General features: G+C 45.2%; 1 protein-coding gene across 1 annotated transcript in view; it reads right to left on the reverse strand.

Moving 5' to 3' along the window:
* Positions 1-6,744: 6,744 nt before the first annotated feature.
* Rigi (RNA sensor RIG-I) overlaps positions 6,745-18,788 on the reverse strand; it is a 50,592-nt gene continuing 38,548 nt past the window's right edge. The window contains exons 16-18 of the mRNA XM_059254107.1: positions 15,836-15,987; positions 10,272-10,415; positions 6,745-7,912 (exon numbers count right to left, since the gene is read on the reverse strand). Coding sequence (XP_059110090.1) covers positions 7,616-7,912; positions 10,272-10,415; positions 15,836-15,987 — 593 coding nt within the window. The 3' untranslated portion in view covers positions 6,745-7,615. The remainder of the gene's footprint in view (positions 7,913-10,271; positions 10,416-15,835; positions 15,988-18,788) is intronic.

The following is an 18,788-nucleotide window of genomic DNA, read 5'->3' on the forward strand; positions in this document are numbered from 1 at the left end:
GCTAGAGACTGGCTTGCCACCATTTCCTTGGCTCTCACACCGGGAGCCTGGTTTCCTTGAGTCTGTATGAGAACTAGATCTGAGGATGTTACCTGTGCAATTCTATACATGGCCTGACCCCCGAGCCTTGACTTCAGACCAGCCAGTGCCTCTGTTATGGATTAAAATTTCCACTGGGGGAAGGGCTGCCTTATCTCTTAATTTTTTTTTAACTGAAAAGCAAAAATTATACTTTGTACATGATTTTTTTAAATATATAAACATTGTAGAGTGACTGAATTAGGCCTCACAAACTTATCTTTTGTGGTGAAAACACTTCCAAGAAAATATTTTTAAAAGAATATATAATGTATAGGTATTAACAGCAGTCACCATGCTGTACCACAGAACTCCTAAGTTCGTTCCTCCTGCATGAAATCCCATATTCTTTCATGTTTTCACGTATAGCTTGATACACTTTCTCCCATTTATTCTATAACTGACTCTTCACTGCTTCCTTTTTATTTCGATGCTTGTCTGAGTGCTGTGTGCATTTCACTTCAGACACAGGGAGACTCTGCAGTGATTTTTCTTTTGTATGTGGCTTTTTCATTTAACATAATGTCCATAAGGTTCACCCATATTGCCACAAATGGTATATATGTGTGTACACACACACATGCGCCCTGTTTTCTTTATTGATTCAGCCATGGATAGACACTAGACAACAGGCAGAGTTCATACCTTAGCTTTGGTGAATAATGCTGAGATGAACATTGGTACAGGTGTCTCTTCAACATACTGGTGTAATTCTTTTGGATGCGTACCTAGAAGAAGAATGTCTGGGTCATAATAACGTTCTCTTTGATTTTCTAGAGGGCTCCATACTATTTTCCGTAGTGTCCTTACATGTCCACGGCCTCCAGCGGTGTGTACACCCCCCCCCCCACTCTCACCAGTCCTAACCTCTATCTTTTAGATAATGACCAGGCTCATGGATTTGAAGTGCTAACTCATGGTTTTATTTGCAGCTCCCTGATGATTAATGCTGTTGAGTATATTTTCACATACCCGTTGATCATTTTTGTGGCTTCTTTTGAAAAATGTCTGTTCAAGTCCTTTGCCCATTTTTTAATTGAATTATTTCATTTCGATGTTGAATTTTAATACCACATATTCTAGATAGTAACTGTTTATCGATATTTTCTCCTGTTTCGTAGTCAGTCTGACTCTTGACTATTTCCTTGGCTATAGAGCTTTTATTTTGAAGCAGTCTGATGGGCCTATTTGCATTTTTTGTTGCTTTCGCCCTTGAAATTCTGACCAGAAAAACCATCGCTAGAACCAATGCCATGGCACTCCCCCATGCGTTTATCTAATACTTTTATGGAGTAAAAGCTTATGCTTACATCTTCAGTCTATTTTTAGTTGATTTTTTTAAAGATTTATTTATTATGGGCTTGGGGATTTAGCTCAGTGGTAGAGCGCTTGCCTAGCAAGCACAAGGCCCTGGGTTCGGTCCTCAGCTCCGGAAAAAATAAAAATAAAAAAATAAAAATATTTATTATGTACAGTGTTCTGACTATATGCCAGAAGAGGGCACCAGATCTCATTACAGATGGTTGGGAGCCACCATGTGGATGCTGGGAATCGAACTCAGGACCTCTGGAAGAACAGCCAGCGCTCTTAACTGCTGAGCCATCTCTCCAGCCCTTTAGTTGATTTTTATACATAGTAAGATAAGGGTCCAACTTCATTCTTTTGCATGTGGTCATCCATTTTTTTCCACAGCATTTATTGAAGAGACAGCTCTTTCTCCACGTGTCCTTGGCTTCCTTGTCAAGTCATTTAACCACACCTGTGTAGGTTTATTTTGGGGGAGGTTGGGGGGAGGGGTCTCTGTTCTTTTCCATTGGGTTATGCATCTGTTTTATGTTAGCACCATGCCATTTTCATTGCTATGTCTTTGTAGTATTATCTTGAAGTTAGACAGCAGTAATAACTCCAATTTTGTTTCTATGCCCAGCATGTCTTCGGCTGGTGTGAGTCTTGTGGTTTCATGTACATAGTAAGGTTGCTTTTATTTCTTAGAAAAACATCACTGGGAAAAACAGCACCGGGAATTTCATAGGATTACATTGAAGCTGCAGATCATGGTGTTAGTGCAGACATGTTCAACTTTAGTCTCCCACTGCATGGAATTTGAGTTCCTTAATTTCTCCTTTGGCTCATTAGTTGTTCGGGACTATAATATGTGTACACTTTTTGCACATTTCTAAAAGGCCCCGTTACTGGTAGGTGAGGAGTTCCTTCCGTGTGGCTCTGGTCATTCAGCAGATGTGTTGTCCCTCTGACTTCTCGGCTCGTCCCGTGTGAGCAGGTGATGGTCTTCAGTGGTGTCCTCTGTGTATCTACCAGACATCTGGCCTTGTGCTCACCCGGAGGCCGTCAGCAGTCATGTGAACTGCAGGCTGTTTTATAAGCCAGAGACACTCTGACACTTATAAAAACATCCTCTTCCTCCCACATTTTGTATTTTAATGCCACACTTGACATGTTTTTATATTGTGCATCTCTTAACCAATGGTGGTAAATGTTTAACATTTTAAGAGTGTTATCTTTAAACCTTTAAAGCAAAAGTAAATGGCAGTAACGGATCTACATACCACACAGCCAGGCTCTCAATTGGGTGTGTTACTTACCTTCCCTCTGAGTTTTATGCTTTTGTGTCTTTTCTTGGAGATGACTCCTTCATCTTCTGTTGGGAAAGCCTTTATCCTTTCTTCATTCTAGAACAGCTGTTCTAGGAACGATAGTCTTGACTGGCAGTTGGCGGGGGAGAGGGTGTTTGATCTTGGCCTTCTTGACCTCCAGAATTCCTAGGCTTAAGCTATCCAGTCTGTGAGATTCTGTTGAAGCAGCCTAAGACACTGGTTGTGAGGAGACTAAGACCCTGGTTGTGAGGGAAGTTTCCTGTGGATGTGATTCTGGAAGGAGGCCCTTTCACTCTTAATTCTAATGTATCTTCTGTTGTTCAAATATTAGATGGTTTTTGTGTTTTTGTTTTTTTTTTTTGAGCTGAGGACTGAACCCAGGGCCTTGCGCTTGCTAGGCAAGTGCTCTACCAATGAGCTAAATCCCCAACCCCCTTAGATGGTCTTTTAATAAAAAACCCAGAGCCAAATATCAGGGTGAATGCCAAAAGATCAAAGAAGCAGAGCAAGAAGCCCTAGCCAACCTCACATAGCCAACTCCTCAGCTGATCCTGTTTCCATGAATCCTCAGACTGAAAGCCTCTGAGTCCTCACCCAAAAGGATCTCGGCTGAACTGCTTTAGTTCCTGTTTCCTCACACCTTATATACCCTTCTCTGCCCTGCTGTCACTTCCTGGGATTAAATGTGCATGTGCTTCCCAGTACTAGGATTAAAGGTGTGTGCCACCACCACCTGGCTCTGTTTCCAGTGTGGTCTTGAACTCAGAGAGATCCAGACAGATCTCTGCCTCCCAAGTAATAGGAATAAGGGTGTGTGCCACCACTGTCTGGCCTCTATGTCTAATCTAGTGGCTGGCTCTGTCCTCTGATTCTCAGGCAAGCTTTATTAGGGTTCACAATATATCACCACAATCTTCTGTTCTTTTTGCTGTGGTATTCTTGGCCTGTGTCCTATGCTGGTCCATAAGACTGTACAACCTTTTCCCTGAGTTCTAAGGTGGTGCTGGCCCACTCACTCTCCAATTGAAAGTGTAGTTCTTGCTGGCTCCATCCCCTCCATCCTCTCGAAAAGGGGATGATAATCTCCTTTGTGTTTATGATTTTCCAAGTCCATTACTGCCTTATCTTTTCTAAAGAATAGGCATTCCTTGGCATCCAATGTAAGTTAACTGGCAAATTAACACAGCAACAAAGCACATGTACCTTTCAGTGTGTGCATGCACGTGTGTGTGTGTGTGTGTGTGTGTGTGTGTGTGTGTGTATACAATGTTTGTGTTACATAGAAGTATGTAAAGAAAGGATATGTTAGCCGTGCGTGTGTGTGTGTGTGTGTGTGTGTGTGTGTGTGTGTGTGTGTGTGTATACAATGTTTGTGTTACATAGAAGTATGTAAAGAAAGGATATGTTAGCCGTGTCCGTCTTGGGGTGTTAGAAGCACAACTCAGAGTGGTTTATGCAAAAAGGGAAAACTAAATCAGCCCATATAACTAAAAGGATAGTGATATTGTGGCCTCAGGCTTAGCTGGTTCTAGTGATTTAAACTGCAGCTCCTTACCCATCATCTCCCCTCTCAGCTCCCATTCTTATGGCCTCCGGGACAGCATCTATTGTGTTCTTCCGAGTCCCTCCATGGGTCAGTGTTATGGCTACCATCCACTGTTGATTGTCAATCAATCATTTGTCATTGCAAACATTTGCCTCAGGCACAGACAGCAGGACTTTCTGGTCATCAGTGAAGAAGTTAACTTTGGCACAGCTTCCCCAGAACTGTAGCAGTGTCCATTACTCTTCTGTTGTTGTAGGAATACACCCTGACAAAAGCGCGTACAGGAGGGATTATTTTGGTGTAGGGTTCCAGAGCAGTATCTCTCACCCTGCTAGAGAAGACAGGGCAGCAGGCAGGGAAGCATGGGAGCAGGAGGCATAGCGAACAGGAAGTGGAACCAGCTATCAGGTCTCTGGGTCCATCCCCACTGACTTCCTTCCTCCAGAGAGGCCCCACCTCCTCCGGGTTCCACAGTCTTCCCCAACAGCACCACCCTCTGGAGACCAAGCGTTCGAACCGGGTGCCTTCAGACCACAATTGAGACAGTGTGAGGCAGCCGGTGGGTTGTACAGGAGTATACAGCCCTGCCTGTGAAAACAGGAACTATGGTTCCACCAGCTGCTTTAGGAAGCTGTTAAATGTCATCACCACAGATGTGATTTGACACTCAACTAATTTCTGTTCACTTAGTCAAATTGCCATAAACAAAGATAATCAAAGCTGGTATTTTTATTAAGAGTTTTAAAAGTTTGCACCCAGCAAGCCTGTACCTGTCTATTAAATACAGATTTGTAGAGTGAATTGGTAGTTGTATTTATAGTGTATTAAAACAGTTTACTGACATGATCCAGAAGTTTATAGTTCACTTTGGTTCTACCGGTCTTGCTGGTATCCCACCTACCTATCTATTCCTGTGTTTCTACAGGATGCTGATTAACAACGTCCAGGGAAGAGAAGTGTTTCAGTGGTTGCAGAACGGCCATCTGTTTGGCTTGTTGTTTGAACTTTAGTTACCACTGAGTCTGTTCTAAGTACAGGAGTCGGGACTTTAGCCACCTTATTGCATAATGAAGTCTTTGCAGACTCCATTTCAGGATGAACAGGCTGCAACAGCAGTATTGACCACAAAACAGCAAGGTCTGTGATTGTAGAACAAGTTGTAGCTGAACTTCAGAAAAGACACATGCTGGCAACCTGCCAGGACTCTATCAGGGTCTGGTCATGTGCTCATGGGATAGTCCAGATGCAGCCTTCCATAAGGAAGTCCAAAGACCAGCATTCTGGCGTTTCTCAAAACTTACGTGTTCTATTCATTCAGTACTTAATAACCCAGGGTTTGTTCCATTCCAGGGTATGCCTGGCAGTGGCTTAACTCCATGTACCACTCAAATTCTCTGTTCAGTTTCAGCTTTAGTCTGCTTTTCCCCATTGGCAGAGAAAGGACTATTCCACTTCAACTAAATTATCATTGTCAGGGGCTGGAGAGGTGGCTCGGGAGTTAGGAGCACTGGCTGCTCTTCCAGAGGTCCTAAGTTCAATTCTTAGCACCCGCATGGAGAACACAACCATCTATAACTATAGTCCAAGGGATCCAGTGCTCTCTTCCAGTGTGCATATGTACATGCACACAAAATGCCCATATACATAAAATATAGAAGTGATTTTCAACTAAATCATTGTAATGTTTAAAGGGGTCTTATCTGAATAATTTCCAGTAGATATCTTATACATGCTATAGTTTTTTAAACTGTACCAGCAAAGAAAGCTCTCACATATTAAAAGTGATGAGTGAAAGTCAGCTCTCAGAGAATTCACTTAATCTATTGTATTGCATCTTATTAAGAATTTTACCAATAACCATGATCAATAACTACTACATATTATCTTTTTTCATATATTCAATTAAAAGCCTAATCCCTACAGTTTGTTTTCTTCCAGAAGTTCTGTTGCTGGTTAATTCTCTGGACATAAGAACAAGTGGGAAGTGGGGTGTTATCCCATGGCATTCTGTTGACCTCCAGGTTGACTTGGGTGGCCCACTGTGTACTGGGTGTTCTTGGGATAGTCTTCAGATAGAAATGTCATGTGAAAAGAGTTATGTGGTCATGTGATCTCTGCAGTTTTGTTTGGGCCATTGATGGCACTAATGAATTACAAATAACTTCTAGGAAGATAATTAAATCGCTGGACTGCCTCCAAAGCAGTACAGTTCCTACCCTGAACTGAACACAGAGTGCCTTGGTATGTTGGCAGTAACATCACTCGGGCACTTGTCTCTTAAGCTGAAGAGCCCCATGAAAGCTCTCTAAAGTATTTGTAACCCTCAACAAGAAAGACAGTAAAGCCATTTGAAGATATAATATTTAAGAAGAAAGGGCAAGCCTTTCCTCGCAGCACTTGAGGGGCAGAGACCGGCAGATCCCTGAGATCAAGGCCAGCCTGGTCTACAGAGAGAGTTCCAGGAACCTTGTCTATAAAAGAAAAAAAAAAGCCATATTAACTGGAAATGTTAAACATTAGCCTTTATTGAAAATAGCTAGAACCAGGTAGGGTTGCATAAGCCTTTAATCCCAGCACTAGGGAGATAAGGGGAATCTGTGAATTCAAGGCTACATGTCTAGTTCCTGGTCTACAGAGAGACCCTGTCTCAAGGGGGAGAGGGAGGAGGGAACCATGGCTTGAGATGTCTAGTCAAGGAGGGGAAATGGTCCAAGTTAAAAGAACATATTGTAGAGTAAGATGTATAGTAAATGAGCAGAAAAGAAATGCCTTCTCAGCAAGCATAGCTGTCTACTACAGTGTGTTAAATTTTAAAGGTATATGTCACTCTAATCACCTATACTTGTGTCAGCAAAGACCAATAGAAAAAGACTAGAAGAATCAGAAACCAAGAGAACCCGAAGGGGAGTGTGACCGCCAAAGCAGGAAAGGAGTCCATTATAAGAACCAGAAATGCCCGTTGGATTTGGCAGTCAGTCTGGTGTCCTTAAAAAGAACAAATTCAGTAGCTTGTTAAGGGCAAAGCATCTTGTGGCAGGTTGAGAAAAGAGGGCAGTAAGGAAAACCTTCCAACACTTCATCCATCCTGATGTACTGAGTGGCTGTGTGTTCTCTTGGCCGGCAGTTCTGAAAAGTATAAAAGGGAAAAATTTTCAACCCTCCCCCTTGCCAAGTGCTGTGAGTTATTGGTAAACAAAATACTCGGTGCTGCAGTTCATGCACATGCGCTTTGTGTGGATGAGAACTGCTCAGAACAAACAGGTCAGGTGATCTGGCCTTCGACACAGTATAAGCTTGTGTAAGGAAGAATTAGTTCATTGCTTTTGCACTCCGAGAGTCGTGGCTCCCTGGACTGAAAGACTCGGGAGCCGTGAGGTCATTTGGACATTTCTGCAGGATCAAACTGTTTTCTGTCAAAATGGAAGTCCTTCCACTTTGAGTGCCGGTTCTGGGCTCCACTTGCAATATCTTCCACCACAAAACTTTCAATTTTTATGACTGGAATCTCGAATGTCTTGTATCTCACGTGGATCCCCCAGTCATGGCGGCAGTTCTGAATGGCACAGAATATTTTTGCTTTCTTCTGGAAACTATCGTAGGTCTTTGGTTTAGGGTGTGGCTTAGACACAAAGCGTTCCTTAAAAGCTTCTCCAAGCACGGTGTAATGGGATTGCTGAGAGGAAGAGATGGAACATAAAAGAATGTTAGAAGCAGTCCGAAAACGACTTAAAAACTACTCAACAGTCAAGGAGGAAGAGGGAGTGGCATCACCTTTATTTTACAGATGGAAAAAGAAGGGACTAGAGACAGCCTCCTGCAGGCCAGAGGAGGATCCATTTACTGGGCTTTATGCACGGGTGGGAGGAGGTGTAAGTGAGGTGGTACTGAGCACCCCAGAAGAGGGAGAAACCCAGCTCTCTAACTCAGAAACAAAGGGGTAGTTGTTGAACACATGCAAAGTACAAGTTCACCAGAGGCCAGAAAGGCACAAACCAAGGGATAGGGATGACCACCCACGGGTCAGTGTGCGTGTGAAGAAGCTCAGGAGCTGGACTGTCCCCAGGTCCTACCTATAGTTGACTAAGAGTGTACCCTACAGAAACAAGTGCAGACCCAGCATCCAGTTCTCCAGGGAAATTGTCTAAAGGGGCCATGGTGAACAAGAAGCCTTTGAAATCAGAACTGAAAGTACCTTTTACATCTAAAGAATCAGATTCATAAAATGGATGTCACTGGTAATATGCTTCTTGTTCAAATGGTCCGATATAACCTATCCCTAGCTAGTCGAGCCATCCACCACCCTCCATTGGTAGCAAGAATTACACCAGCACTCATCTCTGGAGGTTTTACCAACCTTTAATTAAAAGTTTTGAGGGGGCCAGACATGGTGGCACACACCTTTAAGTCCCAGAACTTGGGAGGCAGAGACAAATGGATCGCTGTGAGTTCAAGGCCAGCCTGGTCTATAGAGTGAGTTTCAGGACAGCCAGAGTTATATAAAGAGAACCTGTCTCAAAAAAAAAAAAAAAAAAAGTTATAAGGGGGAAAAATTAAAAGGCTAACCTGCAAGTGTTACTTTTTGTTTGTTTGTTTTTTTCAGTAAAGACTATCCTAGAACTCACTCTGTAGACCAGGCTGGCCTCGAACTCAGAGGCCCACCGGCTTCTGCCTCCCAGGTGCTGGGATTAAAGGCGTGCACCACCACTGCCCCCAGCTGTGTTACATTTTTTTTCAATAAAGTGTTTTGTTTTCATCATAGAAGTGTTCCCTGAAGCTGGGTGGTAGTGGTATAGATCTTCAATTCCAGCACTCCTGAGGTGGAAGCAGGTGGATTTCTAAGTTCAAGATCAGCCTGGTCTACAGAGTAAGTTCCAGAACAGCCAGGGCAATACAGGAAAAACCCTGTCTTGAAAAACAAGCAAAAAGGAAAAGACAAAGTTCTCTATCCAAAAAAGAATTTTAGAAAACACAATAGGAAGAAAGAATGTCTTTATCAGAATATGACATTTTTATATACTTAGCCTTTACCCTCTGTTCTTGACAAAGATGGACACCCCCCATTGGTGGTCATGACAAAGGTGTTGCTGTGTATGTTGTTTGCAGCCATAAGGAAAGCATCTTTATAATGGTGTGTTCAGATTATTTCCCACTGTACCATTAGTTTGCTGGCAGGTTTCACTATACCATGTGTGCTTCAAAACTGCAGCCTTAACATTTCCTCGGTATAGTTGTTGACATATAGTAAAGGTGCAAAAATAGCTAGGGAGATTCTTGACTGCCTTAAACCAAGTTCCAAGGCACACATTTATATTCATCCACACATTTATATTCATCCACACATTTGATAAAACTAAGAAATCAACACCAGTACGTTCCTTTTAATTACAGATTTTTATGCCTAATCCTTTATTTGTCCCAGGAGCTAATCAAGGACACAACACTGCAGCCTTCATTTTCTTTCTTTCTTTTTTTGGGGGGGAGGGGGTGATTGGTTGGTTTTTTTGAGACAAGGTTTCTCTATGTTGCTCTGGCTGTCCTGGAACTCACTTTGTAGACCAGGCTGGCCTCGAACTCACAAAGATCCACCTGCCTCTGCCTCCCGAGTACTGGGATTAAAGGCATGCACCACCACGGCCCGGCATAACATTCATTTTCTACAGCTGCATAAAAGAACTTTTGGAAAAAGTGGTGGTGTGTGCCTGTAGTCCCTGCACTGGGGAGGCCGAGACACAGAAGTGAATTGGAAACTGTAAGCAGTACTCACCCCGCTGTGAGTACTAACCCTTACCATCCTGACTGTTTGGGGCCGCTGTAATCAGACCTCCCTCCACTCCCCGGCCTCTCCCGCCACTGTCATAGTTTGTGCTTCTGTAACATCAGCTTTCCTGGCTCCCACATAGAAGCAAGACTTTATTTCTCACTACAAGGACCATGGCCAACAGTCACAACAGAAGCACTAGCGTCCTTCTACAAACATTTCTCCAGGAGATGATAAGCTTTGACTGGCACTAAAGATGGCCAGGGCTGCTCACCTCGACCACTCGGATGTCAGCTGTGTAGCATGCAAAGGTCTTGCACTTCCCACACAGCAGTTTCTTATTTTCTTTATCAGGCACAGGTGGTGGTTTCTGTTGACTATCTCTGATGAATTTTTCGTCCAACTGTATACGGCGAACCTACATTCCAAAAGAAAAATCTCTTGAGTGACCACAACTAGCACATGAAGATAAAAGCACATGGTTGGCCACAACACACACACATACACACACACAACTCACTCGAATATAATTTCCAATGAGCATACAGTGCCTAGTTGTACTGTTTTGTTTGTGAAAGTCAGTCTCATAATTCCTCTAGTTCTCTTAACTCTTTAGTAGTCAGTGTTTAACTACATCCTCCATTAATCTTTCAGTTGCTTTCACAGACATGCCTGTCAAACAGTCAGATGAACCATGCTTTCTACTCTAGTGGTTTGCAAAACTTTAGAAAACCTTCACAAATAGACCTATCATATGGATGCTTCAGGCATAAGCCAAAGGGATGGATCAAGAGGAGAAATGGCCCTCTATCTGAAACCTCTCCTCGAGCCCAAAACCATATTGCTGAAGTCCAGTACGGTGTAATGCCTGCATGGTGCAGCTGTATTCTAACTCAGAATGCAGACTCTGGCGTACAGAAAGAAATTGGGCATGATGAGAAAGCAAATGAAAGATTATCAAGAGTGAGGAGAGGGCAGACCAGCCAGAAACACTGGAGTCCCGGGAATAATGTGGTGGTGGGTTCCCTGGATTTTCTGTTCATCTGATATGTGCAGACTTGAGGTTGAAGCAGCTGAGATCAGAAATGGCCAGAGGTAGAAACAAAGTCCCAAGAAAAGCCTGCCATCCCTCAGCAAAGGACCGGAAAAGAGCAGCCTTGCAGACAAAATCTTCAGAGCCTACCGTTGAGACAATATAACTGCTTGGCTCCCTGGGTAGAGAGGGCACTGTGGCCCAACCCCTCCCTACCTGTGCCAGCACCAAGGGGGAACTAAGATTTCTCCTTTACAAAGATATAAATAATCCCCAATTATCAGGATGGAGCCAGGGTCTTCAGCCTGTTGACAGGACTCATAAACCCCACTCTCCCACCCCACTTACCCACAGTCGAGTAAGACCCTGTGAGGAGACAATTCCCTGCCTCCTCCCCTTTCTCCCCTCAGAGGCTGGACATCTGCTTCCACAGATGGTGACGAAGCACTGGCCCTACCTCCTAACCAGAGCTGAGCCAGAAGCCAGCTAACACAGAAGACGACAAAGGTTCAGAGTGAAGATGTCTTAAGTTTCAAACACCTCTTTTCGTATCATGAAACAGGAAGAGCTCACACTGAATGAAAAAGTAACAATCAATGATGCCAAGGCTGAAATGATAAGATTTGTGTGGTAAGGAATTTCACAGCCAGGATAAAAATGCTTCATTGAACAATCACAGACATTTGATTATGGAAAAATATACAGGTTCATTACAACCCAAGCTTAAAACTCAACAGGAGGGTTGGACTAGAGGGGACCAAGGAGCAATTATGAACCAAAAACTGAAATAAATGTTGGAGAGATGACTCAGCAGTTAATAACAAGCGCTGGCTGCTTTTCCAGAGGCCCTGGGTCAGTTCCCAGGATCCACACAGCAACTGACAACTCCATGACTTCATTTCCAGGAGATCTGACACCCTTTTCTGGCCTCCTTAAGCACCAGGCATGAGTACTTGGTGCACAGACTTAAATGCTGTCAACACGTGTGTATGTGTGTGTGTGTGTGTGTGTGTGTGTGTGTGTGTGTATTTCTAAAACTAGAACAAACAAAATTACCCCAATCAAACAGCATAAACTAAACAAACAAGAAAACAAACTCTTCGGGACATGTGGCTACTGAAGAATTTTTTTACACTTAATATTTAATGCCATTAGCGTCCAGAAATGAAGTACCAGGATTTGGAAAGCCAGAAATCATGGCTGAACAATTCTGAAATGTGACGAGCAATAAGGTCATAGATTCACAAAGCCAAATGAGCCCCAAACAGAATAAAGTAAAGACATTCACTCCAAGGTGCATATAATAAACTTCTGGAAACACAAAATTTCAGAATAATAATGAAAAAAAAAAAAAAACACCACTCTCTCTCCAAAGGAAAGTCTGAATGCCAGCAGGCAGTCCTTAGAAGCCACACAAGCCAGAAGGAAGTGGCATAGTTATTTCTCAAATGCTAAAAGAATTATCACTCTTGCCCATCAAACCTGCCTCCCAAAAATGAAGGGGTATTCTCAGGAGAAAGAAAACCAAGACTTTACCACCATCACACTTACAATGAATATAAGTTAAAAAATAATCAATGCATGATATTCACAGCCTCCAATCCTCATGCTGTCACACCTGAGATTTTCTTTTTCTTATTTTCTCACTGTATAGCCCTGGCTGGTCTGGATCTTGCTATGTAGACCAGGCTGGCCTCAAACTCAGAGATCTTTCTACCTCTGAAGTTCTGGGATTTAAGGTATTCCCTGCCATACTCAACCTCTCAGGTTTTTTTTTAAAGTTTTGTAAATAAAATGGAGAGAGAAGTGTGATTGGGTGTGGTGGCACAAAGCATCTGGATCTGGAAGTGGGAAGATCAAAAGTTCAAAGTCATCCTTGGCTACATAGTGAGTTTAAAGCTACCTGGGCTAAGTGGTGCCTCTATGGGGGGGGGGGGACTGGAATGTCTTAGGGTTTCTGTTGTTGTGAAGAGACACCATGCCCACAGCAACTCTTATAAATGAAAACATTTAAGTGGGGTAGCTCACTTAAGATTTCAGAGGTTCAGTCCATTATCATCATGGTGGGGAGCATGGTGGTATGCAGGCAGACATGGTGCTGGAGAGGTAGCCTAGAGTCCCACATCTTGCAGGCAACAGGAAGTTGACTGAGACACTGGGTGGTATCCTGGGCATAGGAAACCTCAAAACCTGCCTTCATAGTAACACACTTCCTTCAACAAAGCCACACCTCCTAATAGTGCCATTCCCTATGAGCTTATGAGGGCCAGTTACATTCAAACTACCACATAGGGGTTATGTTCCTGTCTTCAAAAAAGTTTTCACTATTGTGAAAGAGTTATATGACATGTACTTATTCTTTGCTATAAATTAACTTTGGATAAATTTCTAGAAAAAAAATTTAGGGTTACATGATTTACACATTCCTTTATAGGCAATTTTTTGTTTTTTTTTTTGAGATACGGTTTCTCTGTGTAACAGCCCTAGCTGTCCTGGAACTCCCTTTGTAGACCAGGCTAGCCTCGAACTCACAGAGATCTGCCTGCCTCTACCTTCCAAGTGCTGGGATTAAGGGCATGTGCCACCACACCTGGCTCGCTTTATGAGCAATTTTAATATTAACTTCCTTTTTTGTTATTGCTGTTTTATTTTCTTGAATAAAATAATATCTCTGTAGATAGCCCTGGCTGGCCTGGAACTCACTATGTAGACCAGGCTGGCTTTGAACTCAGAGATCTCTCTGCCTCCCAAATGGTGAGATTTAAAGGTGTGCACCACAATGCCCAGATTTTTAACTTCATTTGTTAAGATACAGATCAAGGTGAATGGAGAGATGGCTCAGTGGTTAAGAGCACTAACTGTTCTTCCCAGGTTTGATTCCCGGCACCTACATCGAAGCTCATAACTCCATACCAGGTGATCTGACACACAATTCTGACCTCTGAGAGCACCAGGCATGAACAGGGTTCACAGACATGCACGTAGGCAAAACACCCATACATATAAAAAATAAAATGAAAGATTAAAAAGGTTCAGATCTACTCACTTTCTCAGTTAGGCTAGGGCTTGGGGGAGCATGACAGGAAAGAGTAAACATGAACTTTCCCTTAGACATCCCATTGTCTTTCACTCACTTATATGTAATGGCTTTTTTAAATTATATACTAAAATCTAATTAAAATACAGTCATCTCAAGTATCTTAAATGTATTGCTGGTAATTGCTCTAAATTCTAATGAGTTAAATGTGTTACTACTAGAGTTAAGACTTTAAGGCAGACAGCAGCAACTAGTGGAGATGTCACCAAGGCCCTGCCCGACCCAATCCCACACCTGTGGTTGAAAAGAAACAACTCCACACACAGGCGGAATCGGTTTCTTCCTTCTATATTGTAGGTTCCAAGGATCAAACTCAGGCCATCAAGCTTGGTGGCAAGCACCCTTATCCACTGAGTGTGATGGCTAAAGTTGTATTTTAAGTTTAAATGACTGTGCTTAAGAGAACAATAAAACAGAAACGCCTCTAACCTGTAAGCCCCACTTGCCTAAGGACAGATAATGTCCTGGAATGCTGGGGGCTGTTGTTCATGTTAGATAACAGGCCACATGTTTTCACTTCCATAAACAAGCTTGGTTGCCCCAAATGCACAGGATATGCTTGATCACACATAGTATGTAGGCAGGAAGTATATCAGGATGTATGTTTGCCCCTGATTGGACAAAGACAAGAAGTACGAAGCCTTATAGGTTTTGCCTGTATAAATTAGTGACTAATTTGCGCCGTTCTCTGGAAATCCTGGGTATGGACCTGGCCAGTGTCCATCGTCCTGGCCAGTATTTAATAAAGCTTGCTTCAAATTTCGCTCAAAATTGTAGTAGTGGTCTTATTCTCACCTGGTGGGGCTAACATGAGCCATCCTCTACCCCTCCTCCCACCCTCACAGGTGGAGAAAGCAAACCCTGGCAGCAGCTGTGAGTATCCACATCATCCTGGAAGTCCTTCATTCAAAAGGAACATGCATGACCTATCTTGTCCCCAAGAGGAAGGGAACACAGGCTTCTTCATTTAAATTTCAGATTACACTAATATGGCCGTTACAACCAGAATGGCCCAATAACCTTCATCATCGTGAATTACCTGAATTACCATCGTATCCTAAAGCTTCCTCCATCATGGATGTGAGTTCTTGGCTTCCCCTGGACTGTACATGTTAAGCTGCTACACGGTAACCAGAGAATTCCTCACGGCACAATGCTCTAATGATGGTGGACCATACAACATGCAACCTCCTAGTAAACTGTGTTCAAGCCAGTTTTCAAGTTCAAATCCAGCTCCAGAACCCTCACTAAATACCACAAAAGGGGTTCCCACCCCAAGAACCATAATCTTTTTTCTTCTTTTATGGCATTTTCACACAGATCTCTCATGCCTCCTCCCCACACTGCGTTCCCCCTCCCCTCTGGCTGGTCTCCCCCACTCCATATGTCCTCCCTTTCAAGTCACATGAATTTCATCATTCCCTTTTATCTCTAATTCTATCACTTGAAAGGTAGAGACAGGAGGATGTGAAGTTCAAGATCACCCTCAGCTCCACAGCAAGTTCAAGTTCAAAGTCAGCCTGAACTACTTGGGATACCCTTAAAAAAAAAAAAAAAAAAAAAAAAAAAAAAAAAAACACAGACAGACAGACAGACAGACAGACACACACACACACACACACACACACACACTCAGCAGCACCAACCATGCTCATTTGTTATTTCTGGTCAGATTCCAAAAGAATAGCACAGAAAAAAAAAGACTTACCATTTTTTCAAATTTCATTTCATCCCATGTCTGAAGTCTTGAGATGGACTCGTTCATTATTCGTTCCTTGAACATGTTCACCTTTTCTTTTTCTATCACGTCAGCATTGCTGGTCAGGAGGAAGCACTTGCTGTCTCTCGCTCTCCCTCTGCCTGTCAGAAAACGTTTTATTTGTACTTTGGATGTAAAACACTGACGTTATGTGAAAATAGATTTAAAAAATGTGAGAAGTATTCCTAGAGTTTGACCGTGATTCACGGCATCCTGCTTTCTGGAGAAGCTGGCCTCAAGAGTGGGCTCAAATGCAGGTTCCAGCCTGCACGGTGAACATACAGAGAAACCAGGACCCACCTGCAGCTCGTCTCCTTAGGCTCTCCAGTGATGCAATGTGATTCCACAGCCACCGTGTCACAACACTGACTTACAGATGATCCAGCCTGAGTCCTCTCTCATGGCTCCAGCCTGAGCCCTCAGTCATGGCTCCATGAGCCCTCAGGCATGGCTCCATGAGCCCTCACTCATGGCTCCATGAGCCCTCAGTCATGGCTCCATGAGCCCTCAGTCATGGCTCCATGAAACCTCAGTCATGGCTCCATGAGCCCTCAGTCATGGCTCCATGAGTCCTCACTCATGGCTCCATGAGCCCCCAGTCATGGCACCATGAGCCCTCAGTCATGGCTCCATGAAACCTCAGTCATGGCTCCATGAGCCCTCAGGCATGGCTCCATGAGCCCTCAGGCATGGCACCATGAGCACTCAGTCATGGCTCCATGAAACCTCAGTCATGGCTCCATGAGCCCTCAGTCATGGCTCCATGAGCCCTCAGTCATGGCTCCATGAGCCCTCAGTCATGGCTCCATGAGCCCTCAGTCATGGCACCATGAGCCCTCAGTCATGGCTCCATGAGTCCTCACTCATGGCTCCATGAGCCCTCAGTCATGGCTCCATGAGCCCCCAGTCATGGCACCATGAGCCCTCAGGCATGGCTCCATGAAACCTCAGTCATGGCTCCATGAGCCCTCAGTCATGGCTCCATGAGCCCTCAGGCATGGCACCATGAGCACTCAGTCATGGCTCCATGAGCCCTCAGTCATGGCTCCATGAGCCCTCAGTCATGGCACCATGAGCCCTCAGTCATGGCTCCATGAGCCCTCAGGCATGGCACCATGAGCCCTCAGGCATGGCACCATGAGCACTCAGTCATGGCTCCATGAGCCCTCAGTCATGGCTCCATGAGCCCTCAGTCATGGCACCATGAGCCCTCAGGCATGGCTCCATGAGCCCTCAGTCATGGCTCCATGAGCCCTCAGGCATGGCTCCATGAAACCTCAGTCATGGCTCCATGAGCCCTCAGTCATGGCTCCATGAGCCCTCAGGCATGGCACCATGAGCACTCAGTCATGGCTCCATGAAACCTCAGTCATGGCTCCATGAAACCTCAGTCATGGCTCCATGAGCCCTCAGGCATGGCACCATGAGCACTCAGTCATGGCTCCATGAGCCCTCAGTCATGGCTCCATGAGCCCTCAGTCATGGCTCCATGAGCCCTCAGTCATGGCACCATGAGCCCTCAGGCATGGCTCCATGAGTCCTCACTCATGGCTCCATGAGCCCTCAGTCATGGCTCCATGAGCCCCCAGTCATGGCACCATGAGCCCTCAGGCATGGCTCCATGAAACCTCAGTCATGGCACCATGAGCCCTCAGTCATGGCTCCATGAGCCCTCAGGCATGGCACCATGAGCACTCAGTCATGGCTCCATGAGCCCTCAGTCATGGCTCCATGAGCCCTCAGTCATGGCACCATGAGCCCTCAGTCATGGCTCCATGAGCCCCCAGTCATGGCACCATGAGCCCTCAGGCATGGCTCCATGAAACCTCAGTCATGGCTCCATGAGCCCTCAGTCATGGCTCCATGAGCCCTCAGGCATGGCACCATGAGCCCTCAGTCATGGCTCCATGAGCCCTCAGTCAAGGCTCCATGAGCCCTCAGTCATGGCACCATGAGCCCTCAGTCATGGCTCCATGAGCCCTCAGTCATGGCTCCATGAGCCCTCAGGCATGGCTCCATGAGCCCTCAGTCATGGCTCCATGAGCCCTCAGGCATGGCTCCATGAGCCCTCAGTCATGGCTCCATGAGCCCTCAGTCATGGCTCCATGAGCCCTCAGTCATGGCTCCATGAGCCCCCAGTCATGGCTCCATGAGCCCCCAGTCATGGCTCCATGAGCCCTCAGTCATGGCTCCATGAGCCCCCAGTCATGGCTCCATGAGCCCCCAGTCATGGCACCATGAGCACTCAGTCATGGCACCATGAGCCCTCAGTCATGGCTCCATGAGCCCTCAGGCATGGCACCATGAGCACTCAGTCATGGCTCCATGAGCCCTCAGTCATGGCTCCATGAGCCCTCAGTCATGGCACCATGAGCCCTCAGTCATGGCTCCATGAGCCCCCAGTCATGGCACCATGAGCCCTCAGGCATGGCTCCATGAAACCTCAGTCATGGCTCCATGAGCCCTCAGTCATGGCTCCATGAGCCCTCAGGCATGGCACCATGAGCCCTCAGTCATGGCTCCATGAGCCCTCAGTCATGGCTCCATGAGCCCTCAGTCATGGCACCATGAGCCCTCAGTCATGGCTCCATGAGCCCTCAGTCATGGCTCCATGAAACCTCAGTCATGGCTCCATGAGCCCTCAGGCATGGCTCCATGAGCCCTCAGTCATGGCTCCATGAGCCCTCAGTCATGGCTCCATGAGCCCTCAGTCATGGCTCCATGAGCCCTCAGTCATGGCTCCATGAGCCCTCAGTCATGGCTCCATGAGCCCCCAGTCATGGCTCCATGAGCCCTCAGTCATGGCTCCATGAGCCCCCAGTCATGGCTCCATGAGCCCCCAGTCATGGCACCATGAGCACTCAGTCATGGCACCATGAAACCTCAGTCATGGCTCCATGAG

The sequence above is a fragment of the Peromyscus eremicus genome, chromosome 2 (assembly GCF_949786415.1).
Source record: "Peromyscus eremicus chromosome 2, PerEre_H2_v1, whole genome shotgun sequence".
NCBI classification, from domain to species: Eukaryota; Metazoa; Chordata; class Mammalia; order Rodentia; family Cricetidae; genus Peromyscus; species Peromyscus eremicus.